Raw genomic sequence first — 16,849 nt, forward strand, 5'->3', positions numbered from 1 at the left:
GGCATGTCCCACTGGGAGAAGACCCCGGGGAAGTCCCAGCACATGCTGGAGGGACTTATATAAATATATATATAAAGTCAGAATTACTACCCCACTCCCACCCCCCCCCCCCCCCCCCCCCCCCCCCACCCCCCTTGAATTTTTTTGCTTTTTTATATATTTCCTAAATGATGTTTAACAGATTCAGGAAATTTTCACAGTATGTCTGATAATATTTTTTTCTTCTGGAGAAAGTTTTATTTGTTTTATTTCAGCTAGAATAAAAGCAATTTTTAATTAAAAAAAATAATAATTTTAAGGACAAAATTGTTAGCTGCTTTAAGCAATTTTTTTTCCGATAATCTACAGAACAAACCATCATTATACAATAACTTGCCTAATTACCCTAACCTGCCTAGTTAACCTAATTAACCTAGTTAAGCCTTTAAATGTCACTTTAAGCTGTACAGAAGTGTCTTGAAAAATATCTAGTCAAATATTATTTTCTGTCATCATGGCAAAGATAAAATAAATCAGTGATTAGAGATGAGTTATTAAAACTATTATGTGCAGAAATGTGCTGAAGAAAATCTGCTCAACGTTAAACAGAAATTGGGGAAAAAATAAACAGGGGGGCGAATAATTCTGACTTCAACTGTATATACAGTACAGACCAAAAGTTTGGACAAACTTTCTCATTCAAAGAGTTTGCTTTGTTTTCATGACTATAAAAACTGTAGACACCGAAGGCATCAAAACTATGAATGAACACATGTGGAATTATATACAAAACAAATAAGTGTGATAAAACTGAAAAAATGTCTATTCTAGGTTCTTCAAAGTAGCCACCTATTGCTTTGATTACTGCTTTGCACACTCTTGTCATTCAACTTTTTTTAGCGATTGAGGCTTTGTAAATATTTTTTAATTTTCTCACTTTTGTAATTGTATTCCATGTATTATTATTTTTTTTGTTATTGTGTCCTCATCAATGCAGTGATTTTATTTTTCTTGTTTTCAATTAAAACGTAGCACGACCAAAAAATATCAAACTGTTTAACCTAAACACCACAAATAACGTTTAAATATTAAATTAACCTTTGTATAAACAACGGATTGCAAAACAAATACACAAAAATCTAAAGGAAGGATCATTATTGAAATGCAATAAATGAGTACTCGTTACAGGAGGTCACATACAGTTGAAGTCAGAAATAATCGCCCCCTTTTTAATGTTTTTTTCTTTTTTTAATATTTCCCAAATGATGTTTAAAAGAGCAAGGAAATTTTCACAGTGTGTCTGATAATATTTTTCCTTCTGGAGAAAGTCTTATTTGTTTTATTTTGGCTAGAATAAAAAGAAGTTTTACATTTTTAGGTCAGTATTATTAGCCCCTTTAAGCAAGTTTTTTTTCAGACTGTCTACAGAACAAACAATCGTTATACAATAACTTGCCTAATTACTCTAACCTGCCTAGTTAACCTAATTAACCTAGTTTAGCCTTTAAATGTCACTTTAAGCTGTACAGAAGTGTCTTGAAAAAGATCTAGTCTAGTATTTACTGTCATCATGACAAAGATAAAATAAATCAGTTATTAGAGATGAGTTATGAAAACTATCATGTGCAGAAATGAGTTGAAAAAAAATCTGCTCTCTGTTAAACAGAAATTGGGGAAAAAATAAACAGGGGGGGGCTAATAATTTTGTTTTCAACTCTATGTAGAAGTTCGATCACTACAGTTACAGTTATGTGTGCATTTGAAATGTATACTGTAAGATGTACAGCCTTCTGCATTTCCCTATACAGTACACGGTCATCCAAACTGTTGCTATATATAGTTTCCAACAGAGTTCAGTGGTAGACTGATGAAATGACTAAGCATTTTCACATGAACAATGACACAAGAAGATTTGCTAACCAGTCTGTCGAGTCACTGATAGTCGTCTGCATGCGTATAATCAGTGGCTGATCTACATTCACTTCATAGTGAACATCAAGATTACCTTGCACGGTTTATGGCAAACTCGTGAATTAAGAAAAGTTTCCGAAGTATGCTTGGCACTTTATGACAGCTGGGTCAAACATTTTGCAATAAATAATAATGAAGATCAGTTAAGATTTATTTTTCCAACAATAAATCATTCATTTTTCTCCGGCTTAGTCCCTTTATTTATCAGGGGCCAATGCTGAAGCGGAATGAACCGCCAACTTATCCAGCTTGCATTTTAAACAGCAGATGCCCTTCCAGCTGCAACCCAGTACTGGGAAACACCCATACACACTTGTATACACTACAGCCAATTTAGCTTACCCAATTCACCTACAGCGCATGTGTTTGGACTGTGGGGGAAGCCGGAACACCCGGAAGAAAACCCAGGCCAAGAACATGCAAACTCCCCACAGAAAAGCCAACTGACCCAGCAGGAAATTAAACCTTGCTGTGAGGCGACAGTGCTGAGCTTCTGTGTTGTCCTTTTTTTAACATAATAAAACAAATTCTAATGAAATCTTTAATGACAGTGCATATTTCTCTTGTTAATTTGCAAGATATACAGTTGAAGTCAGAATTATTAGCCCCCCTGAATTATCAGACCCTCGTTTATTTTTTCCCCGTTTCCTGTTTAACTGAGAGTAGCTTTCTTCAGCACATTTCTAAACATAATAGTTTTAATAACTCATCTCTAATAACTGATTTATTTTATCTTTGCTATGATGACAGCAGATAAAATTTGACTAGATATTTTTCAAGACACTTCTATAAAGCTTAAAGTGACATTTAAAGGCTTAACTAGGTTAATTAGGTTAACTAGGCAGGTTAGGGTAATTAGGCAAGTTATTGTATAACAGTGGTTTGTTCTGTAGACTATTGAAAAAAATACAGCTGAAAGAGGCTAATAATATTGACCTTAAAATGGTGTTCAAAAAATTAAAAACTGCTTTCATTCTAGCCGAAATAAAACAAATAAGACTTTCTCTAGAAGAAAAAATATTATCAGACATACTGTGAAAATTTCCCGAATCTGTTAAACATCATTTGGGAAATATTTAAAAAGAAAAAAAAATTGAAAGGGGGGCTAATAATTCTGACTTCAAATGTAAGTAGTCAGCTTAAAGGGCAACTGATCTTTGTTTCTCAATTATTCAGCATGAAAGATCACCAGCTAGTCTAACATATATTTGAGATTTAATGTAAGAATCTGACCTTAAATCAGTCGGATGATGGTTTTAACCTAGCACAAATACACTATGATAATGTCATCTTCAATGCCATTATGTCATTTGTATAGCCATTTTTCATGTATTTGACCAATTGCTGTTTATTTTTTCCCTAATTTCTGTTTAACGGAGGGATTTTATTCAGCACATTTCTAAACATAATAGTTTAATAACTCATCTCTAATAACTGATTTATTTTATCTTTGCCATGATGACAGTAAATAATATTTGACTAGATATTTTTCAAGACACTTCTATGTTTAAAGAGACATTTAATGGCTTAACTAGGTTAATTAGGTTAACTAGGCAGGTTAGGGTAATTAGGCAAGTTATTGTATAACGATGGTTTGTTCTGTAGACTATCGAAAAACTATTGTTTAAAGGGGCTAATAATATTGACCTTAAAATGGTGTTTAAAAAATTAGGAACTGCTTTTATTCTAGCCGAAATAAAACAAATAAGACTTTCTCCAGAAGAACATATGCAGTAACATAAGCATATGCAGTAACCGTATTGATACATCTAACAATCTTGAATAATATAATATAATTATAATATAATATAATAATATAATATAATTATCCATAAAATATAACAAAAATATCTATACTTACATAATTTCTCAGCTCGTCTGAACTGATTTATACAGAACTGTTCAATTGAAGGTAAGTATATTATAACTAACTGTAACTTAATTACCTAAAAATGAACAGTACTTCTTTTTTAGCAGAAAATAAATGTAATTATTATAATTTGTACGTTTTTCTTGCCAAAACAGCTCTGTTACACCATTTGATGCAATTGTTCAGTATTAATTACTGTCGAAACTCTGCGGCTCTCTGCACTAAATGACATAATAGGACTAGGAGGACAAAACCGGTCTGGACTTTCCCTCATTCCTCATCCTCATTCAACTAAATAAATCACAATAAACCTTAAATAAATTATGCTACACTTGACTTCCTTCTGACGTAATATGTAATAATCACACAGCTCTTTGACCACATGGTTATACCTAAGCATTTTGTGTAAAGATGGTATCTTAACCTGAATTTTTATTTGTTTCACATTTACAAACCTTACATACAGTGAATATTTACAGTGCTCTATAAGTTCGTCAATGCATAAAAAATAAAAAAGGTTTTTGCAACTTTATATCCCAGAATTCTCCATTTATAGCTCAGAATTGACCTTATAACTTGGAATTGTGACTTTATACTTCAGATTTCTGGGATAAAAAGTGACAATAATTGGGTTTTTATTTATCTTGAGGCAGAAATGGGCTTCCTGGGTTAAAAAAAAGAAATTATGAAAAATAATTAAGACCAAAGTTAAAAAATGTGTCCACCCAAATTATGGAAAATGATGTTATTAAAAAAAAAATAAACATGATGAATCAAGAGAAATATAAAAAATATCAATTTATCAATCAGATTTTATGTCTATATTTTATACATCTATGTTTTAATTCTAGTGAAGTTAAAATGTTTGTATTGCGTTGACAGAAATTATTGAAATCTATGATAAAACATTTTTATGCAAGAAAGGTTACTGGTTACTTTTTTATTTCGAATTTGGTAAAAATGTGATCATAATGTGAAAAAAAAATCTGCGATTGACTTAATTGTGTCAAATCTAATTTACATTAAATGCAGTTTTAATTTAAGCAATCCATTAAACTGATTTAAAACAGCCCTTATATTATATGAGAAAACAAATTGGTTAACATGAAACGGTTAATGTAAAAACGTTGTCATGTTGTAAGTCATAATCAATAATTCATTGCAGTGCAGTAGTTTAAGAATAACCCCCCCCCCCCCCCCCCCCAAACAGTGTATACTACTTTAGATATTTGCACAAAGTGAAATACAAATAAAAGCTCTGTGAATAATGTGGATAGGTTTAAGCTAAGTGAAATACAGGTTTATAAAATTTTACCTAAACGTCTAAAAATATAAAGCTATGTGGGTATATAATATATAGCAAATATAAAAATGAAATAAAAAACAAACATAATATTTAATTGTACAGGTTATGTATGCATGTATTGATAAAGTCAGAATTATTTGCCCCTTTTGATTTTTTTTTCTTTTTAAAATTTCCCCAAATGATGTTTAACAGAGCAAGGAAATTTTCACAGTATGTCTGATAATATTTTTTTTCTTACTTGTTTTAAACACTATTTTAAGGTCAATATTATCAGCCTCTTTAAGCTATATTTTTTTAATAGTCAGGACAATAGTACAGAACAAACCATCATTATACAATAGCTTGCCTGATTACCCTAACCTGCCTAGTTAACCTAACTAACCTAGTTAAGCCTTTAAATGTCACTTTAAGCTGTATAGAAGTGTCTTGAAGAATATCTAGTCAAATATTTTTACTGTCATCATGACAAAGATAAAATAAATCAGTTATTAGAGATGAGTTATTAAAACTCTTACTGTATGTGCAGAAATGAGTTGAAGAAATCTTCTCTCCGTTAAACAGAAATTGTGGAAAAAAATAAACAGGGGGCAAATAATTCTGACTTCAACTGTATATTTGACCTTTTCCAACAGTCCTGGGCATTAATCGAAACATACTTACTTGATCTTTGAAAGGCTGTCAGGGGCTTTATCTTTGTTGTAGTTATTGCCTTTATATTGGTTATATTGGTTAGTTTTTTTTTTATTCCCCCCCTCCTTTTTAAATTTTTTTTAAAATTTATTAAAATTTATTTTTAAAAAGCTACCACTAATATTTCTCTATTATTATAATTTCCATCAATTATTATTTTCTATCTATTTGTTTCTTTTTTTGTGATTGTAAACATTCTAAGTAAATGTTATTTGCATACTATGTTTATAAAAACTTTAATAAAACACAGTAAAAAAATGTGATTTACTTAAATTTGTAAAATCAAATTAACCCTAGATGCAATTTTACATTGCACTGCATTAAACTGAATAAAAACAGCCCTTTTGTTATATGAGAAAATAAATAGCTTTTGTTAGCTAATTGTTAACGTAAAAACATTGTCATGTTGTTGTTAGTCAATCAATTATTCAGTAGATTGTTTGGATAGTTTGGATAGTTAGTCAATTATAGGCAGTAGTTTAAGAATAACAAGTATTCTTAACATTTACATACATTTTGAAGTAAATAAAGTCCAACAAAAAAATATGGGCTGCATGTGGATGGGGTAAAGCTAAGTCAAATACAGGTTAAAAGGAATTTAAACTAAAATGTCAAAAAATATATAACGCTATGTGGATGTATTACATATATAATTTTAATTACAAAACATACAAAAATTGTGCTATAGTGCCAAAACTAAACATTTACTTTAAAAATATTTGAACATCTGCATTGAAAAAGGGTGTATAGTGATAAAGTTTGTAACAACAAATATTTAAAATTCCCTCATGTACTTGGGAATTTCAGGAACACAAACTTATAATTACACAGATTAAAAATAGCTTGAGTGACAAGAGGAAAAAGTGACGAAGCACCTCCATCTGATCACTTCTGTAAAGTTGCACAGCAAACAAAGCTGCATGTTGCAATACCTGCCTATTGGTCATGAGATGCTTTATCAACAGGTTTGGTAAGTAACATCCGGTGAGGTCATCACAACACCGTTTACTATAAAAATCCCGATGTTCAGACATTCAACACACAGCGGAGCCTGGAAACAAGCAGCAGCGCAAAGCAAGAGTAAAGAAGACTAGATTGACATCTGGTAAAATCAACTCTGTTCATTTTTGATATTGCATATGTATTTGTTTGGCTAAATAAACTAATGCATAGCTTTGTAATTTTGGCCAAAATTTGCAACTTGTAATAATGTATAAATAGGTTTCAATAATCTATTGTGGCTTCAAAAAATAGTACCTTCTTGGTACATTATCTGCTTTCACAATGTGCACATTAGCATCTTAACCATTTATAGGTCACTGATTGAAATCCTGAAGCGTTTCTGAAGGTTATAAGACTTTTATGACTTTTAAAAACATTACATTGCAATCAATGTCATAGAAGTTACCATATATCCTTTTTTTTCGCCTCATAAATCTGTAATACACATCAAAAAAGTTCATTAAAACGTGACCATTTTAAAACCAAGTTCAATGTGTAATACCTACAAGAATTCAAGAGAATTTATTACAGCTTTTAGCTCATTTCTTTATGTGTAACAAGTCAAAGCAATTTTTAGAAGTCGATCAAGTTGTTAATTTTGGTGGTTGCAAATTAAAGAAATTGGTACAAAGGTGTATTTCTATGTGTACAGCCCTGGTGAAAAGCCAAAGCTGTGGATATTGGAATATTTATTCTGAAAGCGAACTCAGAATGTTGCTAAATTAAATTGTTAAAATTAAAATGTGACTATTTTTAAAAACTACTTCAACGTGTTATAACTAAAATAATTAAAGAGAACTTAATTATTCATTTTTCACTAGTCAAAGTTATTTTTTAAAGTCAATGTGGTGGTTAATTTTGGTGGTAGTAAAATAAAAAATGGTACAAGGGTGTATTTTTAAGTATACAACCCTGGTGAAAAGCCACAGGTGTGGTTATTGGAATATCTTTTCTAAAAGCGAATTTTTTCTAAATGCTACTAAATAAAATTGTTAAATTAAAGCGTCACAATTTTAAAAAGTACTTCAAGATGTTAAACCCAAAAGAATTGAAGAGAACTTATTTATTACAGTTTTTTTGCTAGTTATTTTTTAAGTCAATGTATTGGTTCATTTTGGTGGTAGTAAAATAAAAAATAGTACAGAGGTGTTTTTTTCAGTGTACAGCCCTGGTGAAAAGCCAAAAAGTTTGGTGCTTGGTATATTTTTTCTAAAAGTGAATTTTAGAAAGTTGCTATTGTTGTTTTCCTTCATGGTGTTCTGTCATTTTTTTACAGCAAAATTGTAATTTATTTTAAGAGTTTAACTTCACGAAATAGTTTGATGAAGTAGTTGATCAACTGAGTAATATTTTCAGTGTACCATGATGTTAAATGTTTTTTTAAATTGGTACAAAGGTATATTCACCCTGTGTACAGCCCTGGTGAAAAGCCAAAGGTGTGGTTATTGGAATAAATTTTCTGAAATTTAACTCAGAATTTTGCTAAATTAAATTGTTAAATTAAAGCGTGTCAATTTTAAAAACTACTGCCACGTGTTATACCTTAAATAATTAAAGAAAACTTATTTATTACAGTTTTTTTGCAAGTCCAATTCGTTTTTAAAGTCAATGTAGTGGTTCATTTTGGTGGAAGTAAAATAAAAAGAGGTACAAAGGTGTATTTTTCAGTGTACAGCCCTGGTGAAAAGCCAAAAGTTTGGTGTTTGGTATATTTTTTTTTGAAAGTCAATTTTTAAAACTTGCTATTGGCGATTGTTGGTTTCCTTCATGGTATTCTGTCATTTTTCCAGCAAAATTATCAATTAAGCTTAGGCGTTTAAGTTCAAGAAATATTTGATCAATTTCAGTGTACTACAAGGATGTAAAAAAGTAAAAAATGGTACAAAGGTGTATTTCTAAGTGTACAGCCCTGGTGAAAAGCCAAATGTGCGGTTATAAAAATATTTTTTTCAGAAAGCGAACTCAGAATGTTGCTATTGGTGATTGAAAAAAAAAAAAAAAAAACGTCAAAAATGCCAACGATTTGATGTCAAAACCTTAACATCCACACATTGACGCCCTTTTGACCACCAAAATATACAAAAAATATATTATAAGAAAAGTTTTATTCATCTGAAAGCTTCAGTTGCATATTTACACTGGATTTTGGATCCCTAAAATGCACATAAACTACCTAGGTTTCAAAACAACATCAAACTGATCTTTTTGTGTTTAAAAATTGATTACAGTATCGTTTTTTGATAGATTTTTGATGCCAATGTTAAACGTCAGTTTAATGTCATTTTGACATCTATAGGTAGTCAATTGACATTAAATCGATTAGCATTTTTGTCATATTTTTTTACGTGTTTATCGATGTCATTTTGTTAGGTTTAGGTTCTGGTATAGGGTTAGGTCCTTTCACTGAAAGAACTTTATTGGCACAGTAAAATATTTGGGTCTTTTCATTGAATTAATCTTTTGCTCTGTATCCAATCTCCAGATATCAAAGATGAAGAGTAATCTGTCAGTGAAGATGTTGGCTGCATTGGCACTGGTTCTTCTGGTGTCCAGTGTAAGTGAAGGACGGACTGTGGGTAAATGCGAGCTGAAGTCCCTACTCCAGGCAGGTCTGGGGGGAAATCCTGGAGGAAGTGGTGGTAGAGACGATCGTGTGCGTAGAAATGTCACTCCTGCACCTGAAAATGTCACTGCAAGCGTGCCTGCTAATGTAACTTCAAGTCTACCTGCAAATGTAACTGCAAGTCTACCTGCAAATGCTACTGCAAGTGTGCCTGCAAATGTAACTGCAAGTCTACCTGCAAATTTTACATCAAGTCAACCTGCAAATGTCACTGGAAGCGTGACTGTGCCTAGAGTAACCATGCCTACCAATGAGGCAGATTTGGGCGTCATCGCCAGAAGTAAGTGTTTTGCAAGGTTAAGCGCTGTCAGGTGATTACTAGTAGGGATGCAAATGTTGAGAGTGTTTCTGTGTTTGTCTTTCAGTCGTCTGCTCTGTGGAGCGTCTGTCAAAGTTCAACACTGAGCGGGTCAACACCATCAAGAGTCCTGGCAAAAAACCAGGCCATGGCAAGCCCGGAAGAGGAAAGAGATCCTTCCATGGACCCCAAAAGCACTCGCCAGGTCGATTTGATCGCAGTTCTGAGAGTTCCGAGAGTTCAGAAGAAAAACAAAGTCTCGACACAACTCTCTTCGGGATCTTCCAGCTTAGCAACCGAGTGGCCTGCAATTCTGGATCCGGGCAGAGTCAAAATCTGTGCGGCATTAGGTGCAAGGGTGAGTAATGTAGTCAAGAAAATAAAATAAATCAATCATTTAACAATTAAATGTGAGGAAAAAACTATTTCACAAGGAGTATTGTTTGTATACAAACATACATGTATTAGAAATAAAGTAGTAGAAGAAGATATGGTGCTTCACCCTTAAAGTCTGTTTGAAATCAAATCTTACAATGTTTAATTTGCAAGTGCACATTGTTATTCTTTAGGTGAACAATTAATCCTTAAGTTAATTCACTGAATTGTTTTAATGATCTTCAATCAAATTCTTTTGCCTCCACATTTGGAGTGGCCGTCCTTTGTTCACGTCAGTTTTGTTGACTTCAGCCGATATATTTTTAGCCACGCCGCTCTTATTGTTAGTTTGTTACAAAGAAAAGATGCGCAAATAAGAAAGTCCTGCCCCCGTTTTAATTGGAATACATTAACATACTAAAATAAAAGTCTCAGCTTCAGATTCACCCAGAATTTAAGACTAGAACTACTGAGCTTTTACATTTTGTAATTGAATTCCTTTATTAAAATAAGACCCTACAGTATAGTATAAATATATAGTATATAACTATAGTACCCTGACTTTTCCTAAACATCTGTAAATTTAATTCTAAGATTGTTATTAGATTGAAATTACAAAACAGAGTATTGAATCCCATCAAATTGTCTGCATGCATTTCAGCATCTGCTACTTTTTCATGCGTGCCTGGGCTACCCTTCTGTTGATAGACACATAGCAAAAACAGTGTCAGTGCAGAAGACTCTAAAACAGGACTACAGTGTGTCGATTTTCAATGTCATCCATTTGTCTTCCACAGCTCTGACGGATAATGACATCAGCAATGACATCGCCTGCCTGAAGACGCTATTGAGCATGTAAGCTTTTTACTTTATACCACATCTACAACTGAAGAGTTCAGATGCAAAAACCTCTAAATGCCATTTGAATTTTCCATTGAAAATAAACATTATTCAAATCCCCCTTTATTTATGTTGAGTTATTTCATTTTAAAACCAGGAAAAGGATTTATTCTTTGCCATAAAAGTGATGTTACTGAACATACACACAGAAGCTTGATGAAAATGCTCATTTTTGAGGACAAATTCAGACAGAACTTAGAGGTTTTTGCATCTAAACTCTTCAATTAGTGTATAACAGTTGCACTAGTCTCACTAGAATGAGACTCATTCGGTTAATTAAAATTTTATGTGTATAGATATATATAAACACCAAAATTTAAATAATTTTAGAAAATCCTTACTTTATATAAAAAAAATCTACAAAAAAGGAGCATTTTTATGGGTTAGATTAGATTGGTTTATTCATTCATTCATTTTCTTGTCGGCTTAGTCCCTTTATTAATCTGGGGTCACCACAGCGGAATGAACCGCCAATTTATCCAGCACGTTTTTACGCAGCGGATGCCCTTCCTATCTCTGGGAAACATCCACACACACACACACACTCATACACTACGGACAATTTTAGCCTATTCACGTGTTCACCTAATTCACCTGTACCGCATGTCTTTGGACTGTGGGGGAAACCGGAGAACCCGGAGGAAACCCACGCAAATGCAGGGAGAAAATGCAAACTCCACACAAAAACACCAACTGAGCCGAGGTTCGAACCAGCGACCTTCTTGCTGTGAGGTGACAGCACTACTGCTAGTTGAACTTTTGGGGTGTTGTAGTTCTTTATTTCACTAGTCCAATTGTAATTTCCGGTATTACAACTACAAAAAGGTCAACTTGCAATAGCCAATCAGCTTTCTGATATTAAACTGAGTGCACGCGGCGAATGTGACATCATCGCTGTGTTTGCGGAAGTTCGATTTGAGTGCGCGCGACATGATTTCGGCTGGCAGAGTATGTCGTTATTTCACTGACAAATGTCGAAAGCGCAGTTTGATAAGTCGGAAGCGCTGTAATATGAGAGAGCGAATCTCTGCTCACGCGCCGGTTTCCTTTGTTTATGGACAAAACTGCTTGCGAGCTCTCAAAACACTGGCTGCTCACGTGCGAATGATCTGCTCTCGCTCCGTCTGACTCCTTTCGTGCTTTTGCTCTCCAGAGATGCTTCAGCATACTGTAGTATTAAGAATAGTGAACTGATAAAATGAAATACAGTGTAGTTTTACTACAGTAAAGTGTGTTGAATTGTAGAAAGATATACCCTAAACTGTAAAAAAAAAAAAACTAAAGCTCTGGGTAGTTTGTTTTTAATACACTTGTTGTGTTACCATAGCAACTATAGTATTACCACAACAGAGTAATTGAAGTACTTTACTGTACTTTACAAAACACTGTACAGCAGACACTAGTTCACTTTATTTTAGTGATAAAATGGGATTGATAGTGGGATTTATTTAAAGAGTGAATAGTACAGTAGGCTATAATACCTAATCAAGTTTTACTTATTTTCTATCAGTTAAATTTCTGCTTGCCAGAATGACCAATAATTATTGGCTAGAAATTGCAACAGCCATGGGAAAGGAGGAAAGTTTTTGTAAAACTTTGGAAAAACCTGAGGGATAAGTTTGTTAAAACAACAAAAAAGAGGCCCCCAAAAACATCTTCAACAGTTATGTTTCCATCCAAAAATGCGAATAAACTTTATGCGCAAAACTGGATTATCGCATAAAAGTTGTGCGAATGAAGCATCGTTTCCATCCAACGAGTCAAAGCGAACAAAATCGTCACTTCCTGATTAACTGGCGCCAAATATCAACAGTAAAAACTGCATTTGCTGCAGTAGAGAAGCTGCATCAATCTTTTCTAAATGAATGCGCCTCAGAAGACAATCCTGATAAGCAGTGAGCGCGCAGTGGCGTTTGAAGGTGTCAGATGCAGAGCACAGGCGCTTTTGATTCTGGAGGTCATTAATAATATTATAACATTAATACTGAAATGGTAACGCGTTTTATAATGACCAAAATAACATTTCAGATGTTTTATAATGTGCTCAGCCTGACGTTTTATCCATTCACACACATTTTAAGCATCACATGATCTCTTTTAACAAAATCACATGACCTTTTTTAATGCGCATGCTGGAGTTTGTGCGATAAAAGTGTTTCCATCGCAGTTTATGCGCATCTTTTCTTATCGAATAAAAAGTTTATCCTACCCAGTTAGGCGCATAAGTTTTTTATGCGCATTTGCAAAATTTATTCGCATCATGGCGTTTCCATCAACTGTTTTTTTATGCGCATTTGCAAAATGGAAACATAGCTAATGATAATGATTATCTTTTTATTCGTTTGATTTTACTTTCTGTTTTTTTGGACCGCCCCCTGTCATTTCTATCTCAATCCCATATCTCAATGGTGAACGTGTCAAGTATAAAAGCCTTCATCCGTTTCGTGAGTTGTGCGATGCAGTGCCAGGTGAAAGTATACATCTGCATTAAGATGTTTGTTTTTTCTGTAGTTCAGTGGTGCATTTACCCTGACTTTACTACTGTTCAATTTAAATAACTTTATTTTACCCCTAATTTTGTGCTTTTACATTTTCTCTCGCATGTTTTTGATATTGCGATATAGGTCTTTAATTTAATACTTAATGGTCTTAAAAAGGTCGTAAAAGGTCTTAAATTTGACATCATGATATCTGCAGAGACCCTGGAAAAGACATCCTGCTTATGCTTCTGTATTAACAGTATCGCATAACCAACGTGTTACAATTATAAACTGCGACAGTAAGCTACACAAGATCTGAAACCTGCTTTACAAGTCTGTGTTTGTTGTCTTTTAGGAACCAATTTGTGATTGTTGATGAGTGCCGCAACGTCAACCCTGCACAGTACTTCTCCCAGTGTGTCTAAAACATGAAGCATTTCCTCGGGCTCCACAAATCCTCACTTTCCACATCTTTAAGACAAAGTACAGCTGAATATGTCAAACCTCTTGCATTTCTTTAAGCTGTGCTGAAAAAAATTTCTCAAAATGTAGATTTCTGCTTGTAGCATACCACAAAAGGGGAATAAAGCAATGTAAAAACCTATTCTTGTCTAAGTCTCTCAGAACAATCAATTAATCAATGTTTGCATGAATAAAGGACTGAAAGCCTTTCTGGAAAGCACAACCAATTTGCAAATCAGGTGAATCTATGACAGCCGTACAAATAATACAGATTTCTCATTGGAGGTTTTCAAAAGATATTCAACTGTTTTTGTGTATCATATGGAAAGAGTATGAGGTTTAAAAATACAAAGCTAGTTGGTTCACATGCTCCGGTAAATCTTGGCTGGTACACTGTATAAAGTTCATTCATTCATTTTCCTTCGGCTTAGACACTTATTTATCAGGGATCTCCACAGTGGAATGAACCACCAACTATTCCAGCATTTGTTTTACACAGCGGATGCCTCTCTGGCTGCAACCTAGTTCTGGGAAACACCCAACACAATCACATTCACACACACACAATGATACACTACGACCAATTTAGTTCATTCAATTCACCTAGTGCATGTGTTTGGACTGTGGGGGAAACCAGAGCAAACCCATGCCAACAACATGCAAACTCCACACAGAAATGCCAACTGGTCCAGCCGGGACTTAAACCAGCAACCTTCTTGCTGTAAAGCATCAATGCTAACCACTGAGCCATCATCATTGATCACTATTCAAAAGTGGGTTTATGCCAATAAGTCAGCAATAAATTGAGGTCGTAGTTATGGGGAAAAATGCAGGGTGGGACCTGATGCTCGTAATATTGTTGGATGTCATGTGATTGACAGGTTGATCCCGCCCTTGTTCCATTAAACGGCAAATTAAAGTAGGAGAAAAGAAGAGATGTGCACCGATAAATCATTCACAGTAAACACTGCAGTATTGCAACACAAATATATATCAAAAGTTGGGCAGCTAGCTCTCTGCAACGCTCACATGGTCGCACACTGAAGCTAAGCAGGGCTGCACCTGGTTAGTACCTAGATGGGAGACCACACGGGAAAGCTAGGTTATTGCTTAAAGTGGTGTTAGTGAAACCAGCAGGGGGCGCTCAACCTGCGATCTGTGTGGGTTCCAACGCCCTAGTATATTAATGGAGAAAATATACTGCTCAGTGAGCGCCGTCTTTCAGATGAGATGTTAAATTAAGGTCCTTACTCCCAGTGGTCATTAAAAATCTCAGGATGTTCTTTGAAAAAAAAAAAAAAAAAGAGCATAGGTTTAACTCTGGCATCCTGACCAAATTTGCCCACTGGATTCTGTCCAGCATAGCCTCCTAACCATAACCAAGATTATACTCATATCATATAAAATATATCATATAAATAAACAATATATATTATTATGAGCTGAAACAACACATGCTTAAGATTTCATTGGGACAACTTCAATCAACATAAATTTGTTAGAAGTGTGACGTTAACTTAATTGATTTGTGTTAGGACAACATGAAGGATTTGTGTGGAACCCTGCATTTTTTACAGTGTAGTTGGGAAAACTTAGAGAGTAACTTACTGCAGTTAATGAAAGAATACAACAAATAATTGTGGTCACACTTTACAATCAGGTTCATTAGTTAATGTTAATTAATGCATTTACTAACATGAACAAACAATGAACAATACATCTACTACTGTATTTGTTTATGTTAGTTAACGTTAGTTAATGAAAATACAGTAGTTCATTATTAGTTCATGTTAACTCATGGTGCATTAACTAATGTTAACAAGCATGGAGTTGAATGTTAATAATGCATTAGTAAATGTTCAATTATGATTAATAAATGCCGTACATGTGTTGTTCATGATTAGTTCATGTTAGTAAATGCATTAACTAATGAACTTTATTGTAAAGTGTTACCATAATTGTTTTACAATCTTATTTGCTGAAATAATAAAAGGAAAAACTCCACAATGATTTCATAAAGACATTCAGAAAGAGGAAAAAATTGTGCGAGACTGATGACGGCAACCAGAAGAGAGAATAACATCAAATTAGCTGTCCTGTCCCATAGACGCTGCATTAGAAACCCCTCGCACAATCAGGAACTCGTTTTTTTGTAATTTGAATCACAGTTGATATAATAAATACATATACATGTTCATACGTTTTATTTTTTTTTTAAATGTTAAAAACTTTATAGTTTAAAGCGGATGCCCTTCCAGCCGCAACCCATCTCTGGTAAACATCCACACACACTCATTCACACACACTCATACACTACGGAAAATTAAGCCTCCCTAATTCACCTGTACCACATGTGTTTGGACTGTGGGGGAAACCGGAGCACCCGAAGGAAACCCGTGCGAATGCAGGGAGAACATGCAAACCCCAAACAGAAACGCCAACTGAGCCGATTCTCGAACCAGCGACCTTCTTGCTGTGAGGCGACAGCACTACCTACTGCGCCACTGTGTTGCCTATATTATTTTAATTATGTCATTAAAAGTTTTGTGATATTTTTCAATTCTATTATTGCAGAAGTCTATTTCTTTTGAGTCTGACCTTTACGTTTGTTGTTGCTATGTCTGACTTTCCCCTTTGTCCGTGCACCTGCGCTAAGCTTCACAATATAGCACACAATATAAACCCTATTTTATTGTGTAACTAGCAGGCGGCATATTATATTACATAAGCAAATTACTGCCATTGTCCATTCTTTGTACACAATATGATAATTGAAGCATTCTCAAATCAATTAATCATATTTATGATATATATACATAATATGGTTGTGTACATTTACACACACACACACACACACACACACACACACACACACACATATATATATATATAT

At 33.9% G+C, this 16,849-nt stretch overlaps 1 protein-coding gene and 1 long non-coding RNA gene across 2 annotated transcripts in view; one reads left to right on the plus strand and one right to left on the minus strand.

Moving 5' to 3' along the window:
• Nucleotides 1-12,273, minus strand: part of LOC147847018 (uncharacterized) — a 919,394-nt gene extending 907,121 nt beyond the window's left edge. Inside the window, exon 1 of the long non-coding RNA XR_015477252.1 lies at nucleotides 12,018-12,273. This is a non-coding gene — a long non-coding RNA (uncharacterized LOC147847018). The remainder of the gene's footprint in view (nucleotides 1-12,017) is intronic.
• LOC147837547 (uncharacterized) lies at nucleotides 6,856-14,098 on the plus strand. Its single transcript, XM_087238238.1, has 5 exons — nucleotides 6,856-6,921; nucleotides 9,301-9,721; nucleotides 9,807-10,097; nucleotides 10,912-10,969; nucleotides 13,850-14,098. Exons 2-5 carry the CDS (start codon nucleotides 9,310-9,312, stop codon nucleotides 13,917-13,919), a joined length of 831 nt encoding a protein of 276 aa, XP_087094364.1. The 5' UTR covers nucleotides 6,856-6,921; nucleotides 9,301-9,309; the 3' UTR covers nucleotides 13,920-14,098.
• The last annotated feature ends 2,751 nt before the right edge of the window (nucleotides 14,099-16,849 follow it).

This window comes from Danio rerio, chromosome 1 (genome assembly GCF_052040795.2).
Source record: "Danio rerio strain M-AB ecotype USA chromosome 1, GRCz13ab, whole genome shotgun sequence".
Lineage (NCBI taxonomy): Eukaryota > Metazoa > Chordata > Actinopteri > Cypriniformes > Danionidae > Danio > Danio rerio.

Coding starts and splice junctions, on each gene's coding strand:
- LOC147837547 (XM_087238238.1), top strand. CDS start 9,310: ATGAAGAGTAATCTGTCAGTGAAGATGTTGGCTGCATTGGCACTGGTT. Junction 9,722..9,806: donor TTTGGGCGTCATCGCCAGAA/GTAAGTGTTTTG, acceptor TTTGTCTTTCAG/TCGTCTGCTCTGTGGAGCGT. Junction 10,098..10,911: donor GTGCGGCATTAGGTGCAAGG/GTGAGTAATGTA, acceptor TGTCTTCCACAG/CTCTGACGGATAATGACATC.